Genomic DNA, 27,782 nt, shown 5'->3' on the forward strand with positions numbered 1-27,782 from the left:
TTCAGCAAGCCCCCAGGTAGACCTTAGGCACATAACACCTCTTACAAACTAACTCAATTTTGAATAACAAACTTGTAAAATAGGCATTACCAGAAGGCACCGTTTTACACGATCGATGAAATGAAAAGCAAACAATTTTCCCTAGTGCGTTCTATTTTTTTCCCCCCAATAAACCATGGCAGTGGGGAGGCTTTGTTATGCTAAGGCGGCACTTTCTTTTGGACAAGGAGAAATCAATTTCCCTTTAACTCGGCGTAATAATATGTATCAAAAGGAAGGCAATTATTTCCCGTTAGATGCTTGTTTGTACAGAAGAGGGAATGGGCTTGAGAACGGGGAGAAAAATGCATTTTAAAACACCTCCGGGGTGCTTTTTTGCTGCAACATATTTTGGACCACGGATTCAAAGTCATAACGGGGTTCATTTAATACCACACAGTTCCATCTGAAGGCAATTAAACACCATGAACTCCATTACAGAACTCAACATTGTTGGAGCAGGCCAGTTTTACATATCCATACGACTAAATATCAAGCAAATTACCCCCAGCATCCCACTAATTGCACACCGCATTATCTCAAGGGTAACGCTAAAACGTGTGCAGAGCCCATTTAAATACTTTAATTAGGAACAAACGACCCAGTCTGGGATGCAATGATAATTGATAGGACGGTGCTCTCCATATCATCTATTTATTTATTTATTTTTAACCCTGAACCAACAGAAAGAAAGGGAAAAATCCCAGCTAAGGCATCTTTAAACTTATTTATTCTTGCTAATTAATTGCAATACGTAGCAGCTTGTGCCACCCTCCTTTGAGTCTTGGATCCTGGTGGCTTTGCCAGCAGCAAAGTGCTTGTAGGAAATTGATTTTGCCCCCCCAGTAGGGCATGCACCAAGACTCTTAAGAAAGCAGAAAAGCTGACATACAGAGGCAAACAACCTTTCCATCATCTTGCTTATGGGAAGGCTAAAGAAGAGAAATGAGGCACCATTTCCCAAGAAAAATGGATCAGCGAGGAAATAATGCCAGGAGGAAAAGGACTGGAGACAAAAGGGCACTGCTTAAAGCACAGCACACTCAGCACGGGCTGATGGACGAGCACACAAAGCTCCCCACTCCCACTGGTGACCTACCAACACGCTACAGGCATCGCCGTCCCGCTCCGACTGAATTTCCAAATTTCCCAGGTGCAGAATGGCAGCGATTATCCTAAAAATGGCCATCTGGTGAGACTCCTTCACTCCTAGGGGAGCAATCGACAGCTGGTTTTCACGACAAAACGACACAAACTGCAATTTTCAGTTCATTTTGAAGCGCTCGTGGTGCTCGATTCCCCGCCTGGGCTGCTGATTTTGTGACTTTTGGGACTTATCAGAAGTATCCCAACAAACCCATCCTCACCCCATGGTTCCGAAACAACAGCTCAGATGCCAGAGGAGCCCCTCACGTGCTGTTATGTCTTTACAGAAATGGTCGTATCAAAACAATTTGACCACTGCTGTGGACGTGCGCAAAGCCAAGGATGCTGCTTGGCATTAATTAACAAGAGGTGAGCCAGGCTGGGCCAGAGACAAGACCCCAAATCCACGAGCTTGGCAACACCTTTAGGGGTAGATCAAAAGAAAGATGGAGGAGATGGATTTTTTTCAGGCAAAATACTGAGACTGCTGCCGGGAAGCCTCCGAGCCCAGCAGCCCCTTACCGAGCAGGGTGAAGGCGTGCCTGGTTTTCTCAAAGTCATCAGCATCGTCCACGCCGTCGATAGACGTGCCGCCTCCCTGAGAAGTGTAGAAAAAGTCTTCAGCACAGGCTAGAAAAGAAGAAACAAAAAAGCCTCAGCGAGCAGCACTCGCCCACCACAGCCGCTTCGCCTCATCCCCAGCCTGCTGGATCAAAGCTTTCATCTGACTTAGGATCTGCCTACCTTTATCTCCTACTTTTGATTTTTTTTAATATATTTTTAAATATTTTTACCTACTCGTGACAGCTTCAAGTATTTTAGCACCTTCTCAGCATAATGCCTCGAACACAGGGGGGCAAAGGGCATGGAGAGACGCCAGCAGAGTCAGCATTCGTGACCCCATCCAAGCATCCGCGCTCTGCGAAGTTATTTCAGGGCAACACCAGGCTTAGAAAGGGCGCTGTGATGCATGCCAGCTCCCACGTGTTAAGTCACACATTTACTTGCCAGTTTAAAATTCAACTTTTCGGCACATCTCGTGCATTGCCCTACCTGAAGAACCAGCTTACTGGATCGCTTTGCTGGGCTCAAGAAAGTTTAGAGACTCTTGTCCAGCATTTTGCAATATAAAACGGGGCAACAACAGTTCTTTGTGTGTGTGAGACTCCAAGGAGAAGCAACAGCTCCTACTTTTGATATGGGAAAACAAACATCTTGCTCAGTTTAGTAAAAAGGGGAGAAAACACCGAAGACAGAGCTTCACGTTTTTGCAGAGAATCGTTTCTTTTTTGCATTTTAAGCAAACGCACAAGCAGCGTGGGAAAGCACAGCTGGAGACTACACACACCGACATCATCAAATTTTGAGTAGAAATGATGCAAAAAGGCTTCTCCTCCAGAGAAGTGCCCCGTGGGACAGCAGCCCCGCGCCCACCGCCTCCTGCGGTGCCAGCTGTTGCCGTTTCGCATTCTCCCTCGAGAAGTGAAGTTGAAAGCTGCACAGCAGCATCAGGACGCCCTGGGTGATGCACCAGGGAGCTCTCAGCCTTCGGTGTCCCAGTCACGGCAAACGCAGACCGGGCTTTTAAAGAGCCACGTTGAAAAAGACTTGGATTTCCGCTGGCAGCTTGTGGTTGTGAAATCACAGGGGGAAACGGGACAAAAACAAAGAAAAAAAGCACAACAACTCGGGATGCATCCCAGGGGTTAACCATTAACAGCGGACCTGGAAGGCGAATAGACTCAAAGGACAAAAGTGCTCCTGCCAAGAAACTGGCCGGATCAACCCAGGCTTCATTTGAAACACAGATCTTTACAAAAGTTTCGTACAACATTAACACACGATCTCCCTGCTTCAGCAAGCATCTTCCACAGCAGCTTTGTGTGCAGTTTCTAGGGGCTACAGGCAGGCTTCTCCCCTTCTCCCGCAGCGACAGGCATCTCTAACCCCACCGTGCTTTCCTATTGCCCTCAGACAGCACGGGGAGGTGGAAATACTCACTGAGACCAAGGTCTTTGAATTCTGGGAGGCTCGCCGAGGCACAAAGCTGATAGAAGATGTGGTAGTTGCGCTCGTCCTCCGCCTGCGGGGGAAAACACCGAGTTAATGGGGGGGAGAAGAGGTTGCCAGCAGCTCTCCCACCATCTAGAAAAACTGCAAAAGGCTGAGCCTGACCCACCAGGAAGGCCACAATGTGCTTCAGGGCATCCAGCGATCTTCAGAAATGAAGATTCTGATTTCATTTCCATGCCCTGCCTAGTCTGCATGGTCTAATTAATACGTGGCAATTTGCATATCTACATGTTGGTCCGTTTATGTGACACGGAGCACGTTTGTTACCAACCTGTAGATTTATTTTCCAACGTTAACAGCTCTGCCAGGAGAGAGACTGGCCTGCATCATTTTTTTTCCCAACCTTCAGGACGAAGGAGCGGGGCATTATGCGCTGACTGACATGTTTATGAGCATTATATTCTATATCTGCCTGCAGTAATGCAAACCTGGGAGTGATGTCTTGCATTAATCCTATGTAACGAAGCCGTATAGCGGCCTCTGGGAAGGCGTGGAGATGAAAGATTGGAGGAAAAGAGAAAGAAAAAAAATAACAGACTGGCTTCTGGGATTGCTTGCACTGACGAATGGGGCTATCTGCACAACTGTGGAGCTCAAATAACTTCTGCATTTGAAAGAAGGAATGGTATGAAATACTGATTGTATGAAACACTGATTATTTCAGGAAAAGTTAAACAAAAAAAAAAAAGAATAGTCTTGGGACATTTTGCTGATACCTCACGGTTTAATTTAGACTCCCAAACCAACATGCAATCAAATGTCCCTTCAGCGAGGTGACTTGTTTAATGCAAAGAAAAGACCCAGACTATTGAATTCCCTGAGTACAGCCCCCGAAAGAAAGGTCTCCTCACCTGGAACACAACTCTTGATTTTTCCAACAGATACGTCCTCATGTTGGCACCAATGATGTGGTATCTTTTATCAAAGCCGATCTGAATGTACTTCCCAAAGCGACTGCTGTTGTCGTTCCTTGTTGTTTTCGCATTTCCAATTGCCTGCGTGAAAGGAAATTAGACATTAAATTTGTAATCAGCTTTACATAAATAGTCATGGGAGGATTCGAGGAAATCCCCCTGCCAGCAGCAGAAGGGAGAGCGCCGGGAGCTGACGAAGGAGCGGTGTGGCTTAGGGGAAGACCTCGCTTGCTGTACAAATGCTCCTTTCTGTCACTGTGTGTTTTAATTCCATAAAAATTCTGGCAATACCACGTTTTCAGTGATTCCACCACCGACATCCGAAGAGCCACCGCGCTTCTATTTTGCCTTACAGGACACCCACACCCTCCTTCACCACCAGCTTTATCCAAGCCCTCTGGAGATGCTCTGCAGCCACAGGCTGGGCTCCTCCCCAGCAAAACCCAGCGCCAGACAAAAGCACAGCTCCCACGGCCTCTCTGCACAGCTCTCGCTGTTTTAGGGACATCTGGAGAGAAACGGAGATCGCTGCGAGCAGGACAGAAGGAAATTTCAGTTTTTACCTCCATAATCGGGCTCGACGCGAGGACTTTGGCTTCGATATTGGTCTCGCTGGCAGAGCCACCGACGGTGGCAAAGAAGCGCATGGCATATTTGGCAGAGACTGTCTTTCCAGCACCCGACTCGCCGCTCACGATGATGGACTGGTTCTTCTCATCCCTGTGACAGCAGACAAGAAAAACTTTCATAAATCAACCTGTCCTCTTGTTGATAACACATTCGCATCACGCCATCATCCTCCATCTCCTTGTGTCTCCATCTCCCTTGCCTTGTTACCACCTACATTACGAATCCTGAATTTATTCTGCACTCTACAAGAGTAATGGTAAATAACAGAAAATTGTGATGCCTCTCTGCTAAAGCGTAAAGGGCACCCTGAACATCTCCAGAACATCACCAAGCGTTTGCACAGACACCACGAGATGAAATCCTGCACGAAGCGCTGCTGCGCCCTAAAATTAGGAAATAGCAAAAGTCGTTTGATCCCCCGTGCAATTAAATAAACAGTCAAGTCTGGACTCTTCCAGTGCTGGACTTCTTGCCTAGAAGTCACTTGGTAATTATTGCTTCTTACCCTTACATCTCAGCAGGACGGATGCTGCCCAAGTTCCCACATTTTGGGGAACTTAGCCCCAGGCTTTTTCCTTTAAGCCAGAAGATGAAAACCACACCAGGCAGGGTGTCTCTTCAGTTGAATGAAGCCAATAAAGCTCAAAAGAGCGGAATTATGCATTATTTAATATCCAATCAGCACTGCCACCAGGTAACATTGTGTAAGCTGGGCTTTTTTTTTAATCTGGGATTCATAATTAAGACCTTTTGTTACCAATTTTGACATTTTTCCATGCCTTTTCAGATACAAGAGTGCAACTGGTTGAGGGAGGCAAAGATCATTTCCACCTGGGGAGCTCATTCAGCTGAGTGGTTCCTTCCTCCCCCTGGCTTGCCTTTGTCAAAACACCATCATTCCCCAAAAGACACCAAACCTGGTGATAAAAACCACGGCCGGGGCATTGTACAAGGGTTTGAGCCCCAGGACAGCGACGGTTTCCACCACCAGCAGCTCCTGACTGCCCTTTGACTGGCGAGAAGAGATGGAGGATATCTTGGTGCACATGGATGCAGCCAAGAACTTAAGCCTTTGGAAATAGTTCTGGAAAGCTGGAGTATCTGAAAACAAATATACCCTGAGTATTCTCCAGACCTAAGTCATATAACAACTCTTTCATTGTTGTTTTCATTGTTTTCTTTTTCGGAAGCCATCGCTAGAGCTTTAAGCAAACTGCTGAACAACTTCATCTCGATCTCAGCAGAGAGAGCAAAGGCACTCACACTAAAAACCTTAAAGAGGGGAAAAAAAAAAGAATATCCGAAGCAAATGAGGGCAGAGCCAGATCCCAGGAGCAATTATCAGGGGTCACTCCAGCTCCAATCCCTGCCCGACACTAATTCTCCGTGTTGAGGCATGAGTCAATGACTCGCCGCATCTCCGCCGTGGAAGTGATGTTTAACCTCCGTCTTGCTGGATGCTCTGAGGATTAGTGGCCATAAAGCAGCAGGAAGATTAAAAATGTTTTAAGCACCGTAGTTCAAATTGAGCCTGACCGTAACAAGAACACCCTTAAAGTCCCAAAGTGGGGACTAAAAGCACGTGTCGGTGTTACATTGCATTGGTAGCAGTATATAAATATGTAAGGATTTAATACAATTGCATTGCACTCCCCCAAATAACAGCAATGAAATAAACTGAGATCGTCAACCCTGCCTTCAAACAAAGGGACAGAAGTCGCACATTTTTAAGATAAACAGCCCCCAAAGACCCAGATCGTTCTCATTTCTAATTTCATTTTATGCTGCAGCTGGTAAAGCCAGCATCGACATGAGGATGTTTTTTTCAAATGCTATGTATTCACCTGGGTCTTTTTTTATGCTGTATCTTCGATAAATAGTATGGGTTACCTACACAATTTTTTATTTTTTTATTTTTTGAGGGGTAGAGAACCCTTTTATACAGTGCTTTTTTGCAGATGGGGGAGAAAAAAGAATTTCTTCCACCGACAACCTACACCCACACAGGCTCCGAAGTCCCTCGTGGCTCGTTTCAGCACCTTCTCCCCAGGCAGCTGGAAACGCAGCAAGGAAAATCCTGCTTACTCCAGCTTGACGCATAGGAATTTGCTGCAAAACGCTGACCTGTCTCCACTCTTTCCATGAATTCCTGGGGGCACACAAGGAAGATGACCTCCTCCTGGGATTTATGCTTTGCAAAAGGTGTTGGGGTGAAGAACACAGCTCTCCTTCTTCCACAGTGAATAAGGTCAGGGGTTCCTCAGCGTGCAGTCTCGAGAGAGTTGCCAAACACTCACCTGGCCACTTTTATCAGCTACCTGACACCCAGATGCTCTTTTTCTGCGTTGGGATCGCGACGCGGAGCATCGCTGGCTGCAGCCCAAGCCAGCAGCTGGCCCCTGCGGAGCTGTCTCGGGAGGAGGCTTTGTTCTGCAGCCTCCCAGGAAGGATTTCCTGGGGTTTTCCGCTGCCCAGGCTCGCCCAGTGCCATCCCAGCAGTGTGGCATCTCTGTTCCCTGCCACAGCAGGGCAAGTGAGACCAGCGGATCTCTCCTTTAGCCCCTAGGAAGCGTTACCTGCAGTCTCTCCTGTTTCCTTCCTTATACCCTCCCTGGAGAACGTGCATCCAGCTTTTTCTGCAAATCCTGCGGTCCTACACAACTGCTGTGCTTGTGGGATAACTCCCAAAGCCTCACCCTCTCCTCCCCATCCCATCTCTAACCCCAAACAGCATACATCCCCCTTGGCTTCTCCGTTTCCTAAATTCCATGCTATTATTCTATGGCCCAGATTTGTAAAATCTGAGCTCATCCCCACCTTCATTCTTGCATTTCTTACTTTATTTCTTCTCCAGCAAATGTAAACAGCACTGCTCAGAGATCCTAATGCTGGGAGAGAAGAAAATTCCCGCTTAACCAAGGCGCTACCTGCACAATTGTTTGCCCCCTGACATCGCAAGGCTCAGCTAAGGTCTGCCAAGCCCTGGCAGGCTTTTGGCAGGAGAACATTCAATGTTCTGCAGTCCCAGTTTGGCAGATTTACACCTGGATCAGATCACGGTATGTTTGTGCATCCCTTACCCCATCAGCTGATGCATGCGCACGCAAATAAGGAGGCCGGCACTTCTCCTGCCACCAGTCTACACACTTCTTCAGAGGCTCCTGCAAGTCCTTTATTACCCGAGACCTTTTTCTCTGTAAAATCAGCTCATTGCACTTATTTTATTCCAAAAATTGTGTTTCTGGCCCCATCGGCTGGTGGACATAATGTAATCATGTGAAAATTAACCCAAAGAAGTGATGGTTTCACGCCAATTTAACACACTCAGAAGCCTCAGTCCTGCCCAGGTCCCGCCATGCTCACGTGCACCCCAGCTGCCGAAAGCAGAGCTGGGGATACAAAGCATCCTGCACGGTCAGTAATTCAGAATAATTTTTAAAAAATCATAGCCAAATCACAAGAAATCTAAATGTACGGTGCGAGTCCAGCTACAGCAAAATGATCCCCGGCACTACAACTTCTGGCTTCCTCTTATATCCTCTTTTAGACCGTGGCTTATCTGATAAGAGCAAAATCCCACATCTGTCCGCAGCACCACGATAAATACAGAAATAAAGTAAAACACACTGCATTCATCTGGGGAAGACGCTGCTTCTGCAGACCCGTAAATATCTCCAGGTACCCACCAGAGGTGCCTCCTAACTCAAAAGCGTGCATTTGCCACGTTTAATTCCCTATTTGCCCATTTTTGATCCGACAATTTGATGCGACTGAGCAGTACTCACCTGGCCATCTGCTTATAGGCTTCCTCCGCCACCGCAAAGATGTGGGGATCCATGTCCCCCATGTTCTGGCCGCTGTACGCGTAGATGACATCTTGTTCGTAGATCGGCAGCTGCTCGTAGGGATTGATGGCCACAAGGACAATGCCTTAGAAGAGATAAATACACAGATACGTTATAAAGCAAGCCTGGAGTTAAGGCTTCAGGCTTTACAGGGCTTGCCTGAATTGATTTTTTTTAAATACGAAGCTTGGGGAAAAGAAATGAAAAAGGAATGGGAAAGACTCCTAGTTCTTATCTCGGCATCTCCTTCAAAGTGCTGTGCTTTGATAGCAAGGGAATAAGCTGCAGGATAGCTACAGAGGAGGCACATGAAACTGGTGAGAAAAACGAATAGAAAATAATCTCCGTTGTGCAAAGGCGGACTTTCCCCTGGCTTAAACTTCTGAGTAAAACCTCCTTGGGTTTTACTCTGCTAGCAAGATCACCTCGAGTGCCAGCAAGAGGGTTCAATATTCAATATTCTCCCGCTTAACTGCAGAAAACTGGCTGAGTCAGCTTTTTTTCTAATTTTATTTTTATTATAAAGGTTGCGATCTGTTGCCATCCACCCACAGGTAACTGCTGCCTTGAATGATTTTGGCAGGCCTCTCTCCCCGGGGATGACAAACCCAAGTTCACAGCTGGCCTCCTTGAGCTTTGAATTTAAGAGCCTGATGACCCCAAAAATCATCAAGAAAAGGCAGGGCAGCGAGGTTTGTTTCGCAGTCTTTTCCACCCACACACTGCTAACCTCTGCCATCAACACTCATTTTCTTTGGACATCACAAGTGCTGGATGGAAACGTCTCCAGAAAGGAGCTTCTCTTGCAGAAAATTAAAAAAAAAATAATAATGCTTGGCAACAATGCTAACCGAACATCATTATTGTCTACTCTTCCGTAGCGTAATTACAGAATTATGTTCTGTAATTCTTCTCGTGACTGGATAAATTGTGCAATTTTCTGGGACATCAAATCCCATAGATCTGGTCCCCGTTATAAACCCGTGACAGCAGGAAACTCTCTTTTGGGAGGAAAACACACCATGGACACGGAGTTGGATGACATCTTCCTGGCATGCTGCTGTTCTCCCGTGGTTTCCTAGGTCCTACTTTTTCTCCACAGACCACCAAGTTGGCCTCAAAGTCATCTGATAAGGCTTTTCCACCAAGAATCGTGTACTATGTCCCCTGCCCCCAGATATATATAACCCAAAACTTGTTGGCCACACACGTGCTTCCCACCCACCCCAAATTCACAGTCCTGGACCTTACTCATGGCACAGCCTCTTGCTCGTGGTGGTAAGAGGTTTCTGCGTAGATGTGCTCTGACCTGACGCCCTCCAGGAGATAAATACATGGTCTGGACACTTGGACATACTCAAACATAAATTTTCAGAGAGTAGTCTTCACCCCAGCATAGGGTCAGATAGTATATGACCAACCGATCCGAGGAAGAAGAGTTTAGAAAGGAGCCTTTAGCCTACAAGACCTGGACACGGCCCCACCGCGATACTCACCACAGTACGTGTAGATGTGGTTGGACTCGAGGAACCTGACTTTGAGGTTGTGGAGGACTGCAGGCTCGTGCAGGTAGCTCAGGGCCGTCAGGTCATTCTCTCCCACCAGGATATCTGGGTTGCGGAGGAAGGGCAGCTCATTGCCTTGGAGGTCAAACTCGTAGAGCTGAAGAGACACACATGAGGAATGTAAGAACACAAAAACCAACGGCTCCTTTAATATCTTGTAACTTACTCAAGAATAACTCCAGCTTGATACAATGCAATACCTGTACCTTCTGCTTTAACTGTAATTACATACTTTTGATGCTAAATACTACAGGGACTTGGATGATCCAGACAGGAAACCCCCTTGCTAAAGAGCTTGGAGATGGCCATGGCCAACAGATGGTCCTAGGGGACAGGGATGGTCCAGAAACTCCAACCTGAGCACACCTGAGTTGTTTTCAGGCCAGCCTTGGGGCAAAAAGCCTTTGGCCAGCTCTGGACAGTAAGAGGTAGCCTACAGAAAACCCCAGCTTCAGCTGATCTAAGCATCTTGACGCTCTTTGAAGGACAGCCTCATTTCAGAATAAACCACATTCTTCCCAGCAGAATGACTTTTCAGCGCATCTTTAATTCAGGCTACTTTAATACTCAAATCCTTACACCCCTTCAGGCAGAGAAGGACACGGAGAAGCAGAGTCCCTGCTGCTTCAATCTCTGAAGAGCCAGGTTATAACATTGAAGCATACGGCTGCCCATACGCCAAGTGCTCCTGGCTCATCCCCAGACGAGCAGCAGAGCCACCAACTAAAGAAAAAGCGTATTTTTTTTTTCTCCCTTTGCAGTGGAGTAAATAAATAAGTGTCTCAGGAAGGGGCCCCAACGCTCAGCTCCCAGCCAAAGGGAGGAATCCAGCTTGCAAGCAGAAGGAAGCCACCGCCGGATCACTGCCTACGTGAATTGCACAAGGATCAACCCATGTGCACAAGGACAGGCTCACACGACGCGTTTGGAGATCTCAGGCTGGTTTTATACTCTAATCCCACGTAGCCGATGCCAATTTTCAAGAGTTTGCACTCAGCCTCACATCTTAATGGCAAGCACACCAGGGATCCCCCGTGATATTTAAAACTTAGCTCATCGTTGGGAAGGAGCACGCTGTATGCAGCCAGCAACCACAAAACGCGTGAAAATTCACTTAAAGTGCAAGGACAAAAGGGAAGCATTAACCCGTTGGGTAATGCATGTTGGCTGTCAGGAACTAAAGGCTTGCTTTCAACAGCTTTGACTCCCCTGAAGTTATTTATACTCTGATTTTTTTTTTTATCTGATGCACACCTGCACGGTTCCCCTTTGGTGATGCTCTTCAGCCCAACATGCCGTGGGGTCCAGGCAGGGCTTTGTGGGGAAGAGCATTAAAAAGGTTTTGCAAGAATTATTAAAGGAAAAAACTTCTGTATCCCTTTGTGTCGTGTTTGACAGAAACAGGTGGGATCCAACAAAAAAACCTGCTCTGACTCAAGGTACAACACAACGCTGAATGACAGTTACAAGGTTTAAAACAAAAAAAAAACTATGTATTACAGTAAAAGGCACAAATAACTTGGAGGAAAGACTTCAATTTAATAATCTAAACTCAACTTCAACTCTAAAAGAGCTGACGGGGACAGGGGGCTGAACTGGCACGTGCGGATGCTGGGCTTTTACGCTGCTTTTTGGTTGCAGACAACCCACCGGCGTGCTTCCTGCTGGCACAGGTCACGCAGCCCTGCAAAACATCAGCATTTCCCCCAGGGAAGAGAAAATGGGGAGGACAACGAGCACGGCAGGGACTGACCCCAACAAAGCCGGTGCAAGAAAAGCTCCACAAGCCAAAGCACGCCAGGCACACATTTCAACGCAAATCCCTTCCTTTTCAAGCCCAGCACGCTGACGTCCTGCAACTGGCCCGCATTTGCTGCTCTGAAAGCAAAATTGTTTTGAAGAGCAGCCTAATCAAGCGTGCCTCATTCCTCCTCTCCATCTTGCCATTAAGTCATTCGGTAAAAAGTATTCCCCGCGTGGAAACGGGCGGCTGGCAAGGGACGTGAATTACTCACCATCCTCGGAGGATTTCCAATTTGGAGAAAGCGGCCTCTCTTAAATGTTTTAGCTACAGAGCAGATCACCTGCTACGTGATCACGGGAACCCTGCTTGCTCAGCGAGGAAAGCTGGTTTAGGTGAAGTTCTTCTTGAAAAAACCACATTCTTCTTCATGCAGGTGGGATGCACCTCGTGGCAGGTGCATGGCACGGCTGCTCCCTTCCCAAAAAACACCCAAATCCCCATGGTTAACTCCACTTGCAGCCCCTATAGTTATAGGATGTCCCAGACCACGAGCTCTGGGCTGAGGACAGAGAGTAGCCACTCTACCCCAGCCTCCATCCTGCTTTTTTTTTTTTTTTTAATGCACAAAGAATAAATATAGCCCAGAAAAAAAAGTATCTTTTACCATAGGATCATGTCCTATTTGATTTTCCATCGGTGTCCAGTCTCAAGTAGATGTTACCAGCCATGCTCCTTCCAATTTGCTCAGCAGCAAAAACCCATAGTCTGATATTTCTAACACTCCGCTGCTACATAAAAATAAAATTGTTCTGCTATCGCAACTTTGCCAGAGGATGAAAGGCGTTGAGGGAGGTCAAAGGCTTTTCTCGCAGCCTCCTCTAACACAAGCACCCGGAGAGGGAGCAGGCAGGGGAAAGCTGCAAGAGCTGAGGCATTTAAAAATGTTTTCTGAAAAATGTGAGATGGCTCAGGCCTTTTTTTTCCCACACATTAATTTGAGGGTTTAAATTACCGAAAAGAATAACAATGTTCAAAAGCTTACAGTTTCATCTTCAAGTTTCAGCTGGAGGCTTTTATCTCCCTCTTTGTAATCCTTGATAATTTCGGCCGATTTCCAAACTTCGTCAGGGTCAGGAATCCAAACCCTGGTGTACTGCAGAGGGGGAGAAAGAAAGAAAAGCTCAAACACGGGAAAAAAAATAGTAATAAAAGCTCGAAACATCAAGAAATTAAGTCAGAAATAAATTAATTCCCCGTGGACACAATCCACCATTCATTGTAAAGTCAGAGCTGCTAAAACGTTGTGTCAGCCTGAAAATAAAAGTCCTAATTTTAGGTTTGGGGGTAAATTATAAGCCAGCAGTCTGATTTCCAAGCAGACTTTCAATCAGGTTTCTCCCGGGCAAGGTATACAACTGGCTTGCTACCAATCAAACAAAGCAGGGTACAAACTCAAGGTAAGCAGGGAATTTAATTTCCAAGCACCTTTTAGAAGCTTTTTATGAAACACTGCAATTCCAACTTCAATAAATACTCTGCCCTGGCAGCCTAAAAGATTCCCCCTGTGCCAAAGAAATAACCAGTGGGGGGCTGAGACCTCAAATATTTGGTCAGAACAGGAGAGTTTGGGGCAAATCCAGGCGATGCCGACAGTGTTGCAGAACAGAGGGGTTTGGTCCCTGTCTTATAAGGCTAAATAATACGTAAATATAGCAAATACCCCTGGCTGGTATGGCCAGGAGCCCTGGTTTTCACCTTGCTATGGAGAAAGGAGCAGGTCAAGCTGGGCACAGCCTTTCCTCGCCCCCTGCTCCTCGCCCCAGTTTCCCCGGGCTGATCTCTCCTCCCGGCGCCCGGAGATCAAACGCGTTCCAGAAATGCCCGAAATAGTCGGGGATCAGGACGTACCCGCCTCGAGGCAGCCACAAAATCAAAACCTTTCTGGGTTTTGTATCCCTTCGTCCATCCCGGCTGCAAAACTACGGAGTTTCAATAATAAAAGTGATTTTCCTCGTGCGTACACACGTCCAAGGGATCGTGCAGCGGGGAAAGCAATCAGATGGCCGCGTTTGCGACGTCTTTGCAAGCTCGTTCCCAAGCTGGGAAACCCCAAAGCTATCGCTGCTCCAGCACCTGCGCCCCCGAACCGAGGCCTTCCCACCCTAACGGATAGCCGCAGGCTGCCTGGGAGAAGAGGCTGTTATGACCCGATCTGAAAGCATTTCCTCAAGCATCCATTTTTTTTCCCAAAAAACCTCTTTTCTAAGCCAGCCCTGGCCAGGACGAGGAGCCCTCGGGGAAGATGGATGAGCTCAAAGCCACCGGGTGACCAAAACCAAGCCAAAAGGAAGTCCCCATCCAGGCTGGAGAGCCTCTACTTCTACAACCTCACCTCCGGCACGACTGTCCCACCCTCGGGGACACTTTTCAAACGTGTTTTTTGCATTATCTGTGCTCAGCTGGGTGGCTGGCTCCAGATCCTGGCTCAAGACTCAAGGGAGAAAATCAACATTTACACCCAACCCGCACCCAACTGGAACAACCCAGCGCCCTCGGAGCCTTTCGCGCTATTCGACCCAAATTAAGCAGAGGTTTTGGTGAATAAACTCAATCCCCGCCTCATGATTTGATTTAGATTTTAGCAGGCTGCCGCTGCGGAGGCAGATTAGGAGCAGCATTACACGGGAAGGGACGGGATTTGTTCGGCTGCTGAGCACTAACGCAGCCTCCCGAGCAGCTAGAAAGGCTCAAACCGTTGGACACAAGCGTTGGCCAATGACACCGGGACAAATATCTGGGCGTTTTGCTTCGAAAAGGAAAAGCACACTTCTATTTTTCCCTTCTCTGCACTGGGCTTAGTGCCAGCCTCGTTACACGAGGAAGAAATAGGATGGAAGAAATAGGATGGTCCAGTATTTCCAAACGGTCTCGAAGAAGACACACCAAAAGAAAATCTGTTCGGCGACCTGTGGATCATTGCCTTTTAATTATTATTTTTACTTCCAACTGTGGCAGCCTCTCAGAAGGAGATTTTCACCCTGGGGGTGGTTTCTGCCCCACGGGGCCAGCTGAGGTCATGGCCACCACCTGCCTGTGCCACCCCAGGAGACCGCGGTGTCCCCAGGCTGGCCGTAGGGCACCCGCCTGCAGCGGGGACCCCCTGGACCCCGACTTCTTGCTCACCATAAAACCCCAAAAGGCAGAAAGGAGAGGTCGTGCAAATCAGTGCTTCGGCACACAGCGGGGGGCATGCACTCCTTTAGGGCAGGGGAAAAAGGAAAAGTAAATAAATGGCATTTTCCTTACTCAAAAACCCTAGAAACAGCTATAAAATGGAAGTGTTAACTTTCTCAAAGCACTAAACTCAGGGGGAAAGGCAGCGGCCTGATGCGGAGCTGCTGCACTGGGACGGGCACAGCACATACGGGGTCGGAGCTGTTTCCTTCCCCGGGGGGCTGCCAGGCTGATGGATGTCCCCACGTCCCCCCCCCAGCGCCAGCTCGGCTCTCTTCCTCCTCCCTGAAATTTATTACCCCGCACGAATTAACTCGGATGGCGATTTGCATAAAGCGTCGCTGCTTTTACTCCCCCAAAAATCGCAAAAGTTAAATCCTTCCTGGCTGCTTTCTGCAAATCCCCGTTGACTGGCGCTAATTACCCTGCTCTCCCTTAATTCTCGATTAATCAAAGCCTCGAGCAGCAGTGCCGTGCCATAACCCTGCCCTCGCGGTGCCATTCCCCATCTGAATTCCACGTAACCTCCTTGACGGACGTAGCCCGGATCCAAAAAACGCTCAATATACACCGCGTGCACCTGATTTTTAATAGAGGTATCATTATAAAATACTGTTTTTAAATGGAGGAGATGCAGCATTTAATTGCAGTAACACCACGAGCATCTTGTGCCCTCCCGTTGCTGGTGCAGGTGCAAGCAGCACAGCATCGTCCCGTGCAAACGCCCTCCCTGCCCGGCACGCTCCTGCCAAGCAGCATTACCAAAATCCAGGTTTAATTTTCACAGGATGGAGCAATCTTTCCACCCGACATCTTTCATTAGAAAGCACCAATAGGATGAATTAAACCCGCACGCTTACCCCTCGCCTCGCCGGCACTGACGCTTTCCAAACCCTCTCGGAGCATCACTTTGCACGTGCTTAGCCCAAAGGAGGTTTGAAAAGTAAATGAATTTATGAAGCTTTTCTTCAGCCCTGGCTAACCAGGGCTGGAAAGGCCCAGCGGCCACCTCTGAGGCTTTTTCGTTGCTAAACAACTGATGGAAAACGCATTGATCGCTGAGGATTCAAGCAAGCGGCGTTTTAGTAGCGATAATTAAAAAATTCCAGCAATAAGGTTTGCTGGCAGGGAGACCTTTAATACCTGGGGAACGGCACCAGTGGTCAAGACGCAGCAAAACCGGGATAAATAACTTCAGTTAAAATAGCTGAAGGGGTAGAAAAATCATTCAAATGCTTCCCTTGCTTGGGGGGCAGAGAAGGGCTCTGCGGGAGGGAAGGACGGGGTTTGGTTTCCATCCCCTCGCAATCCCCTTAATCCCACAGGTGGCTTCCTCTGCTGAACGTAGGGGAGAAGAAAGCACGAGCCTTAAAAATGAAATTAAAACAACGAAAAATCACATTAAAACTATTTTTAACTTAAATTCACGTAAGGTGCCTCCAAGAGCTCTCCCTTGAAGCGCCGTCCCTTCATCAGTGCGCTTTCATCCGGCCACCCACCTTTCTCATCCTCCCCACGATGGCAAGCGTCCTGCCACGGGCTGGGAGCTTTCAGAAAAATATTTCTGGGTGTTTTCTTGGGACAAGGCACGCGTCTGCCCGGCCCGGAGCCTGCCCCAAGCCTCGCGTGCGGATCTGCAGAGACTTGTCCGCCTCGTAGCTGGCATGCAACAAGCCTGAATTTGTGTTTCAGGAACCGCTTCCCGAGCCTTCAGCGTCAAGATTGCGTCACCCTCCTTGACAATAGCCGCTCAATAAGCCGTGCTTCGAGTTCCACAGCAATTAGTCTCCGAACCGCGATTGCTTTTCACAGCACGCCGCCTCCCTGCCAGCTCCCTCCCAGCAGCGAGTGGGAAAACAGGCTGCCGCAAGCCAAGCCAGAGTCATCTCACCAGGCTGCAAGAAAAGATGAGCACGCTCGTCCACCTCCTCCTCTACAGCAGCGTTACACGTGCAGGAGCCACCTTTATACCCTGGCAATCACGGGATTTTCTTGCTAAGACACAGCCGGGAGGGCACCCACCGGCACCTTCGTGTCCGACGGGAGGATGGAAGCGAAAGCCAGCAGGAGGACCAACAAACCAACAGATGAATACCAAAAAAAACCACCCTACGAGCGCTGTTTGGGGCACTCGACTCCATGTCGTGCTTCTTTCCCCAGTGTGTGAAGCCAAACACGACCCACAGAGCTGAATCCCCAGAAATGCAGAGTGGAAACACCCAGAGCAGCTTTAACTCCGCTTCACGCGGAGACTGCACGGCTTAGAGGAATTTTAACCTTCAGCTTAGGTGAAGGTGTTTCCAACTCGCTGCCCCAAATGAAATCCGTTTTACCCGTTGCCGTGAGTTGAAGGGTGAGAGCTGGCTGAGCACCAGCACGGGGCGGCACCCATAGCACCCAAACCCAGCATCGCGCTGCAGCCCCTCCACCTGGGGCAGCCTTCTGAACGTTATAGGGCAGCATCACGAACAAGCACCAAGAACAACCATGGGATTAAAGTCAAATTCCCGACGTGGACTGCAGTCATTCGCCACACCAGCCAAAACCACCTGTAAGAGGGGAGGAGGGTTTTTTTTTTTTCCCCACCCGGCTGGGTGGGGCGGGCGAGACAAGAGTCAATTCTTTTCTAGGGCTTACATCACACGGAAGTTGTGCTTTTCTAGGTGACATCAGGGATAACCCAGCCATTATTGGGCTTTGGGGACAATTACATGACTTTACTCAAGCAATAGGTGTTCCTCGTAGGATGAGAGAGAAACTCGGGGCAGTCCTTCTGCAGAAATTCAGAGAAAAGCCTACCACATATATATACACTTCATATACATATATATATATAAAATATATGTAATATTAAGCTGCAAGGGGAGGAATCAGGACGTGGAATGCACTTTCTATCGGCTTACAAAGTAAGAAGAGCCGTGCTTCAGGTTTCTGAAGCCCCCACTGGGCTGGGGACAAGCTCGGGGACGCTCCCGGGGGACGGTGACTTCCCTAAGGCAGCACCAGGGACCCAGGACAGCTGCAGTTACCCAAAGCTCAGCCTAGCAGGTGGAAGGGCTTTCCATCACATCCCAAACTTCCCTGCTTGGGTTGACTCTCTATATCCCACAGAAACTACACCAATAGCCGTTTTTCCCAGCAATTTCAGAATATCAGATGCAACCCATCGTTATTAGAATGTAATCAACGAAAGCAACGCGTAGCAAACTAAAGCGCGGGCTGTTTGAAGAATAAAATAACCTCAAACCAACGACTCAATAATCGGAATAGCCACTGAGATTCAGTTTTGATGAATAATGCGTACCCTTGCCTCTTTTCCTCACGGGATATTGAGACGAGCAGCGCCTCGGGGCTCTCCAAATTTAAGCCCGTGCCCAGCCTTTTCACCTCCATCACACAACAGCCTGCCAAAACACTTTTCGACTGCCAGCGCTGCCGTCCCGGGGAGAATCCCCAAGGTACGGCTTTTCACAAGGGCTCTTTTTCTTAGGGAAGCAGCTTAACCTGTTCGCAGGACGCTTCAGCCCGTTCTCGGAGGTTTTCGTTGCGCACCACCACCGGGGACACCGAGCTGTAAATCCCTCCCTGCCACCAGGCACACAAGAGGATACGGGCCGCTCCTTCGGCTAGACGGAGTGCTGCACTTCGATTTCATTGCCACAAACACATTTTTGTACCTGCCTCGGCTGCTGTAGTGGGTTTACGGGGCAAGGTTTTGGTGGCAGGGGGCCATAGGGGTGGCTTCTGTGAGAAGGATCTAGAAGCTGCCCCATGTTAGATAAGGGCCCCGCTGCTGAGCAGAGCCGAGCCAATAAGCGATGTTGTTTGCGCCTCTGTGAGAGCAGATTTAAGAAAGGGGGGAAAAAAAACAAACTGCTGGGGAACAGCAGCTGGGAGTGAGAAATGGCCTTGCAGGTGCCAAGGTCAGCGAAGAAGGAGGGGGAGGAGGTGCTCCAGACGCCGGAGCAGAAGTCCCCTGCGGCCTGCGGTGAGGACCATGGTGGAGCAGGCTGGCCCCCTGCCACCCATGGGTCCCACACGGAGCAGATCTCCACGCTGCAGCCCGGGGAGGAGCCCCCGGTGGGGCAGGGGGACCTGCACTGATGGAGGCTGCGGCCCATGGAGAGCCCCCGCAGGAGCAGGCCCCGGGCCGGAGCTGCAGCCCGCGGAGAGGAGCCCACGCAGGAGCAGGGGGGCTGGGGGGAGCTGCCGCCCGTGGGGGACCCGTGCTGGAGCAGTTTGCTCCTGGGGGATGGATGGACCCCGCGGTACGGAGCCGTGTGGGAGCAGTTCTTGGAGAGCTGCTGCCTGTGGGAAACCCACACAGGAGCAGTTCGGGAAGGACGGCATCCCGTGGGAGGGACCCCACAGCGCAGGGGAAGAGGGCAGATGGGAGGAAGGCGTTTTTGGTTTCTTTCCTTTGTTTCTCACCCCTCTAGCTTGTTAGTAATAGGCAATAAATCTTACTGTCTCCCTCCTCCGAGTCTGTTTTGCCCGTCACGACAATTGTTGAGCGACCTCCCCGTCCTTATCTCGACCCTTGAGCCCTTGGCATCGTATTTTCTCCCCCGTTTCCTTTGAGGAGGGGGAGTGAGAGAGCGGCCGTGGTGGAGCTCGGCTGCCCACCCGAGTAAAACCACCACAGCTGCCCACATTCAGTGGGATCAATCAAACGTTTCTGGGACGGAGGAGGCCCCGTGGGAGACCCCAGCCCCTCCTCGCTGCAGCCTGCTTACCGGAGCACAAGACCTACAGGTGCTCCTCTGGTGGCGTCGGCCTTTCTCAAGCTCTGCCTGAAAACAACAAGCCTCCGCTTTTAACCAGCTTGCTCCTATAAAACACCATAAACACCCTCAATACAACACTAATTCAGCCATCTAAGGTGAATCGCACGAGTAGGCCCCGCAGCTTCCACGAGACTGCCCCACCGGGTCGCTGTAGCAGCCAATGTTGAAAGCAGTTATAAATTAGGTACAAAACCCATAAGAGACGAGGGTCAGGACTGCTTCTCGGGCTCAAGTACGTAAGGCAAATACAATTCAGCGCTCTTCCAACACTTGGGGCAGCTCCAAAGCTATTCAAGGCTTAAAATTATGAACCGTGATTGAGATTTCCTCTTATCTCCAGCACACCCAGCGGGCGCGCTGGCTCTTTTCGGCCTCGACCGCTGGATTTTGCTCTGCCCTTACTGCTCCATTACACAGGCGGTGTGCCTGCAGGAGGAGTGGAGCCAGGTCCTGCTAAAACAGCACCTTCACAGAGAATTTAATGGTATACACCGACACGGTCGGACCCAGAGAACCACCAGCCTTCTGGCTTCAAGGCTTAAAAGGCAGAAGAAGCAAGACTTGAACCTGGGGAAAGCGCTGGTCTGCTTGGTAAAGATGCTCGAAGCTTTTAATGTGGCCGTTGAAAGAGCGGGCTTTGTGAAACCCATCCTAAATCTGGAAAAGGGCCAGCACAATTAAGAGACGTAAATACTCATTCCTACCCCGCGAATGCTTCTCCCTCCCCCGTTGCGTAGCACAACCTCCGTTGTCTGAAAAAGCGTTTATCCGAAAGTGGGTCATGTCTCCTGGCATCACTAAACCTTCCCAAATTTCCCCTGATTAGTCAAAGGCAATATCCTCGCTGACATCTGAGTGATTGAGGCAGCGTGTAATGCCATTTTTCCCCTGAATGAGCCACATCAAAGAGGTTTATAAGGCGAGAGATGACAGGCTGGATAAAAGAGTTGCCAACGGATTGCCCCCAAAATATTACTGGAGAAAATGAAATCTTTTTTTTTTTTTTTTTTTACTGTTTTAGGAGGTTTCTCCTTTAAAAATGTTCAAACTTTATTCTGTGAACGCATAATGATGAGAAACCACCTCCAGAGGCTGAAACCTCACCAACTTATGAATGGAAAGATTCAATAGTTAAAACCCCGCTTGCACACTGAAGTCTCGGGGATTTTCTATCTTTCCTCCGTCAGCTACAACATCCAGTCTTTTCCTAGCACAGGGAGAGCAAAAAATGGGTCACCCTGGCGATTAGTTACAGCCTGACCGAGCGATTAGATGAGACCCGGGCAAAGTTTAGCCAACACCAGCAGAGCTTGCATTCTGCTAATTCGCTCCACGTGACCCGAAACTTTGTACCGGGCTGCGAGCAGACAGCACTTTTTTTCGATTAAGAAATAAAAATACAACCGTGAAAGCGTGGAGAACCTCGAAAATCAAACGGATTTCCCCTCAGCAAATGGATCTCCCCTGAGCAAAGGTTCCCCAAAGCCACTCGCCTCCACCCAGCATCGAGGGACCATGCCCACAACGGGCAAGGATTTCCCTAAAATATCCGAGCACAGAGGGGCTGGAGGGTGGCTGCTGTTGAGCTCTGGAAAGCATCAGAGCTTTAATTTCACTTTAAACACGTCGATATTTTCTAGAACTTGGATTTACATGCTTAAAACACCCTTTTTTTTAATTTATTTCCTTTTTTTTAAAATAAAGCAGAGCAGGGGAAATGTAAGCGCTTGTCTCACCACTGCACAGGGAGGAACAAGTCGTCACCCCACCTGGGGTGGGTCCAAATGACAAAAGGCTTAAAAAGGAAAAAGAAAACGAGCACATTTCAAACCTGGTATTTCAGCCTTCCTATCCCTCTGGCCAGGGCGTTTATAATGCCAAGGGCCATAAAAACACCGCAGGAGAGCTCTCGGTGGGTACCGCTCCTCCGCCCGGGTGGGCATCACGCTCCCTACCCCAAAACCAGCGCAGCGCCCGCGTTATCAGAGCTCGGGGTTTAATTAAGAAGCAGAAATCCACCAGGGAGGTACTCAGCCTAATTAGATTGAAAGTAACCGCTCCTATCAGCTCGGTATCTCAGCATCCCCTCGCTGCCTTGCGGTACCTTTCACTCACCAGGGACATCAACTGCAGAGTTCAGCAGGTGGACAAACCCACCCCCACGTCCAAACCACATCCCCAGGTTAAGCAGTAAAGAAAAGGCAAAGCAACCTCGCCTTGTGCCTGCCTGTACGCCCCAAGTGCCATCCCACGCATTTATTTATTTATTTTTCACCCTTTTTTTTTTTTTTTTTGACACCGATTTGCCCAGGAGCACGTCGGCGCTCCAGCTGCCCGCTCGCGCGCCCGGGGATGTGGTACAGCGGGTGACAAAAGAGCACCTGGAGGTTCGCCTCGGCCACAAGAAGTCATCCTCGTGGGGTTTCTGCACGAAGCTGGACCTTCCCAGAGCCGTCCTTCGAGATATGTAAGAGGGACCTTAAAATATATTACGGGTCTTTGGGCTTTGAAGAGGCGCAACCCACTAGGGCGCATTCCTGGGATGCAACATGTCATTCTGATAAATAATGGCCGTGATTCAGCCACGAGACAACCCTCTAAATGGTGTTTAACACATCCCAGGAGCACGTCACCCCTCCGTAAGGGTATCCACACCTCCGTAAGGGTGTCACAGGGCAGGGCGAGGACACGGGGCTCTCTGGCTCCACGCCTGGGTGGAAGACGTGCCCATCCCCGCAGGGGCCGGTTGGGGATCGGCAGGATGGGAAACGGTCACGAGAAGACAAAGCTGGGCAACCCGAAGCAAGAAGACTTGTCCTCGGAGAAGAGCAGACATTTCGGGCGCCTGCCAGGGCTCTGAGTTTCGCTGCAGTCCTTTTCCTGATCCCAGCTGTGCTTTGTGCTGATATCCCTTTAACCGCCCCGAAACGCTGCTGTTTGCAGAAGAGGTCGAAGAGCAGAGGATAACCCACGCTATCGGCCGTTTATTGCGCCGCCGGTAACTCGGAGGGTCCAAAGTCCACCCCTGAGCTGAAACTGGGCTGTTGTAGGGCCGTGCTTCCCACAACCACCCCAGGCCAAGCCCAGCTCTCCGCTCTTTTTTTAGGACAAAGCTACAAACTCATCCACACGGAAATTAAAAGTCCTAAAAGCTTTGACGTGCTCAGCACTACGGTCACCGAGACCAGCTTCCAAGACGTATTTGTCACGTGAAGGGCAGAAAAGCTGCAAAGAAAGCAGCTCTGCCTGCTCCGAGGCTTTGCATGGGACTAACTCCTCTCCACGCCGCCCCAGGGTGCCAGGCAGCTCTTGGCACACTTATTCCCAATATTTTTTTCCAGCGTAACAAGCAGAAAATCCTCTCTGCTCCTTCCCAGCTGCTCCTCAGCCTCAAACCAACACACAGGCACTCGCTAAGGAAGCCTTGAAGGACAAAACGTTTCCAGAAAGGCGTTCAGAAATCAGAGGGTTTACGCCGAGCGGTTCATTCAACCAGCGGGGGATCACGCCGGGCAGCTGGGCTTTTGAAAAGTTTCTCCCCAGCGTCAGAAACCGTCGATCCATTCCCGCTACAGCACTTCGCGAGGCAACTTTAAACGAAAGTCAGAGTTTAGACGTTAGGAAAGGATTTTTTTTTTTCCATGCGTTAAGGTCTGGTGCCTATTAAAAAAAATAATAATAATCCTTGGCAAGTAAGAGTCACTTTGCACAACGGGAGGGGAAAAAAACTAAATAAATCAATAGCCTGGTTTCTAACTCGTTAAGGCTTGCAAAACTTCGGAAGAGCATCTCCCGAGCTGCACGCCAGCCCTGGAGGAGAAGGCAGAGCCGATGCTCGGGGCAGGCAGAGCGCTGCTGGGCGTGAGGTTTCGAGGCTAAACTTTAAACTTCTAATTAGCACGGGTCAGGAGGCACCTTTAAGAGCAGGATATCCAGAAGCAAAAGTCCTTGTGTTCGATTTAGCAACACGAAGAGTGCCGAGGAGGAAGGCCAGGCGCGTAAGCGAGCCCCACGCTGCAAATCCAAGCGTCTCCGGAGGCAAAGCTCGCAGAGGGAGGGACGCGTGGCGGGGGAGCTTCCCCTCTTATCCCATTACGGGACAACGCCGGCATCTGCCCGGGCTTAGAGGGATTGAGCTGCGGTTGCCTCGGCTGCATTTTAGCAGCGTCAGCGACAGGGCAAGAGGAACCTGGGGACGTGGCGGGAGCGCGCGAGCAGCCCCAGCAAAACCTTTGCACGGGGTCCCACAAAGCTCCAGCCATTCTCCGTCTGAAACGGGCTTTATTCTATTTCTGATTTTAGTGTTTTTATGCAAACAGGATCCCTCAATAGCACCACGCCTCCTCTACTCACCTTCCTCTTCCCCTAGGACCCAGGGGCACTGAATTCCTGTTGGGCACAGGACCGGGGAGCAAGAAAACCGTGCTCGGGGTCTCCCCAGAACTATTTACCCACGCAGAGTCCCACGTGCCTGAAGCTTGATGCACACCAGCTGCTCGGGAGCCACTCACCTGCTCCTAATTAGGCACGGCTGCTAATTATCTCGCTTGACGGGGGGGGGCTATTAAACACCAGTCATGCCTTCTGAAGGGTCACAGGTGAGCCGTGATGCAAAAAAGGGCCTTCCCCGGGAGTTCGCAGCTGCTGATGTTTCCAGGGCAGGTTCCTCTCCTGCCTGATAAACTCCTCAGAGTAATATGTTTATCAGCGTGGCTTAACGAGCACTAAATAAGTGCTAAGAAAGTGCTGCGTGTCCCATGAGGGCCCAGGAGACCCGCTGCAAGCTTCAAGTGGAGGTTAGAGGTCTCTGAACCATGTCGCAGCTCCTGCAGCCGGCAGGAGGACACAAAAGGCCCTTCAGCAGCTCCTTTCCTTCTGGTTTACGCAGCCAGAGGAAGGGCTCGGAGGGGGATAATGTTGTGGCTGGGTTAATGCAACACCCCGCAGCGGATCGATGGGCACTTAGCTGGGAGTATCGACTCCAGGCAGCCGGGTTATCCGCATCTTCGTCCGCATCTTCGCTCAAAAAGCGTCGTTCCCGTCCTGCCGGCAAGGTGATCCAGGAGGCGCCGCCGTCCTGCGCTCCAAAAGTCCTCTCCTAATCCATCACGGAAGCGCTCCTGCATCCGGCATCTTTTCCTTGCCTCAATTCCGTGCGTAAGGTTGTGCAGGGGGCCAGAAAACGCAAGAGGGTGCCACAAAACCCAGGGCAGGCAGCGGGTGTCTTCTCCCCCCGGTATTTTTGGGGGCTGGATGAGCCGTAGGTGCTCAACGGAGCTTCAGGCCACGGGGCTGGACACGCAAAGGGTGATGCACGGGTGAGCACCGTGATCCATCCTGGTATTTTCCCAAAGCAGCCTGGAGAGGACAGCCCGGGGACATCTGCGAACCACGCACGGCTCCAACCTGCCCCGGTGATGGGCGGCGGCACGGCCAAACCTTGCCCGCTTTTGCTGCATCCCCAAAATGTCCCCTTGAGGCAGGTGGGTGCCAGCAGCAGGATCGGCGCTGAAGCACCGGCGCTCATCAGGAATCTCATCATTATGAAAAACAAATCGAAAACAGGGCACGCGGACGGCTACTGCATCCCCGTGGCGTCCCAGGTGCCACGGGATAACCCGCAGGCATCTTACGCCCGTTCGGCAGACGGACGGGAGCGCAAACCTAATCAAGCTAGCATAAAAACGCGCAACCCGGGCTAATTAACCCAATCATCAAGTTAAGAATCAGCTAACCCCACCGTTACAACCAGCCCACAGATAGGGACAGCGCGGCGCTCGCGGCGAGCCTCCTGCCCGGGGCCACTTGCTGTGGCGTCCCCGCGCTCGGCCGACGGAGATGCTGAGGTCTGCATCCGACCGCGTCTCCGCCTGGGCTCCCGCGGAGATTTTTGCCGTGGAAAACCCGCGGTTTTGGTTCACAAGGGCTCCCCCCCCCAAAAAAAAGGAGGAGATCAGCCAAATCACGGGCAGACCTGCCGCGTCCAGCAGGGATTCTCACGTTCGCAGAGGTTCGAAGGACGAGCTGCCGAATTCGCGACTCATCCCGCGCCCGTGCGATACGGACAGCCCCGAAAATAAGCGACGGGACCCCCCCCCCCCCACTATTACATAAGGGCCGCCTGAGCTGGGTACAGAAGCAGGAATCCGCAGCGAAGTTGGAGCTGGGAGACTGGCACGGAGACAGAAAGCCATTCCTTGAAAGGGCTGGTGCCAGCCCAGCATCGGTCCCCCCCGTCCACCCTGACCACGCTCGCAGGGAGAAAACCCTCAAAAAGCCTCATTAAAACCTGAAAATCCTCGTTATTACGGCAGGCGACGCCGGCGTCTCTCGGTCTGCCAGCAGAAAAAGGTTTCAGAGCCGAGAACTTTTCTCGCTGAGCCTCTGCCTCGCACGTCCCCACCTCGGCTGGGGACCCCACAGCGGTGGCTCCACGGTACCAGGCGTCATCCCAAACCCTTTGCAGGTCGAAGGGTCCTGCCCAAGGGCGCTTTCCCCTTTTTTTTATTTTCTTTTTTTCTTTTTTTTCCCCTGCACCTCACCTCCACCCTGGCATGCAAATGCCATTTGCTTATCCGGGGCCGGCCGGCTGGGCAGAGCGGGAACTGATCCGCTGGGAAGCAGCCGCACGGAGCGGAACGAAAAGAACCGAGAAAAGGAGAAGAAAAAGAGCAGGAGAGCAAGGGGAAAAAAAAGAAAATAATCAAATGCCACCTCTCCCAGCCCTAAAAGGCAGCCCCCGGGCTGGCTGGCAGCCCCCCCGTTGGCACAAGCGCGGCTCGCTGGGGAACAAATCTGGGCTCCTCTCTCGCCCATCGGCCATGTTCCCCTCCCTGCTGCCAGGAGGGAGCGGCTTGGCCTCGCCTGCTGCTGAGAAAAAAAATAAATAAAATAACAAACAAATAAAAATAAACGATTTGGGATTTGCAAAACCAAGAGGGAAATCCACCAAGGCGCCCGGGAGCGCCCCGCTCCCGGCAGGTTTTTCTCCTTCCCTCTCCAGCCCGGTGTTTCGGGACCACGGGGAATAATTCGTCAAAAAGTTCCCGTCCGGGAAGAGGAGCGGCTCGGAGCCGCACCTTTCGAGCCCCTCATGAGGTTCACCGGGCGAAATTCGGCTTTTTTTGCCCCAAAACCCCCGCGGGGAGGCGGGGGGGGGGGGTTGGGGAGCCGCGCGTCGGGGCGCGGATGCGGCGCAGGGGAGGGATGGAGAGGGGCAAGGTAAGGGGGGGTGGGGGGGTGTCCTGGGGGCAGGCAAGTTGCTGCCCCGCTTTTCCCAGAACGAAACGACCCCAAACCCCATAAATCTTCCCCCCAAACCCCCCCCCTCGGCTCACCTTGGTGTAGAGCTGGGCTGCGGACATGGCCGGGCATGGGCAGCGCTAGGCGAGGGGCATGGGGCCGGCAGGTTACGGGGATAGGGTGGGGGGGGGGGGGGGGGGGGCCGCCGGCCCGACAGGGCGACAAGGCGACAGAGAGGGCGACCTTTACACCCGCCGCCGGAGCGGGTGGAGGAGGAGGAGGAGGAGGAGGAGGAGGAGGAAGAGGAGGAGGAGGCGAAGGCAGCGCCGCCTCCGCCGCGCCCCGCTCAGGTAAGGGGGTGGCACGGCTCGGCCGCCCCGCGGGACCCGCCGGGCGCCGGGTCCTCCCCCCTCGCTCCGTATTGTTTGACACCATTTGCTGATTTTTCTTCGTTCGTTACCCTTATTTGTTTCACTGCTCATTGGTTTCGTTGCTTATTTGTTCATTTGTTCATTTATTATTACCACCTTTTTACCATCGTCCCCCTTTTACCATCATCCCCC

The 27,782-nt window shown here is 50.7% G+C and overlaps 1 protein-coding gene across 4 annotated transcripts in view; it reads right to left on the bottom strand.

Moving 5' to 3' along the window:
- Window positions 1-27,472, bottom strand: part of LOC310888669 (unconventional myosin-Vb-like) — an 86,114-nt gene extending 58,642 nt beyond the window's left edge. For 2 of the 4 annotated variants that reach the window (XM_083815602.1, XM_083815605.1), the window contains exons 1-9: window positions 27,315-27,472; window positions 12,999-13,109; window positions 10,144-10,309; window positions 8,588-8,732; window positions 4,736-4,892; window positions 4,110-4,253; window positions 3,187-3,268; window positions 1,708-1,815; window positions 1,139-1,248 (exon numbers count right to left, since the gene is read on the bottom strand). In XM_083815602.1, the coding sequence (XP_083671728.1) occupies window positions 1,139-1,248; window positions 1,708-1,815; window positions 3,187-3,268; window positions 4,110-4,253; window positions 4,736-4,892; window positions 8,588-8,732; window positions 10,144-10,309; window positions 12,999-13,109; window positions 27,315-27,341 (1,050 nt within the window). In that variant the 5' untranslated portion in view covers window positions 27,342-27,472. Of the gene's footprint in view, window positions 1-1,138; window positions 1,249-1,707; window positions 1,816-3,186; window positions 3,269-4,109; window positions 4,254-4,735; window positions 4,893-8,587; window positions 8,733-10,143; window positions 10,310-12,620; window positions 12,758-12,998; window positions 13,110-16,689; window positions 16,714-27,314 lie in introns of those variants that run through there. The other 2 variants (XM_083815603.1, XM_083815604.1) reach the window with 2 other exon arrangements.
- Window positions 27,473-27,782: the final 310 nt, after the last annotated feature.

The sequence above is a fragment of the Anser anser genome, assembly GCF_964211835.1.
Source record: "Anser anser genome assembly, chromosome: W".
In the NCBI taxonomy this organism is placed as follows: Eukaryota; Metazoa; Chordata; class Aves; order Anseriformes; family Anatidae; genus Anser; species Anser anser.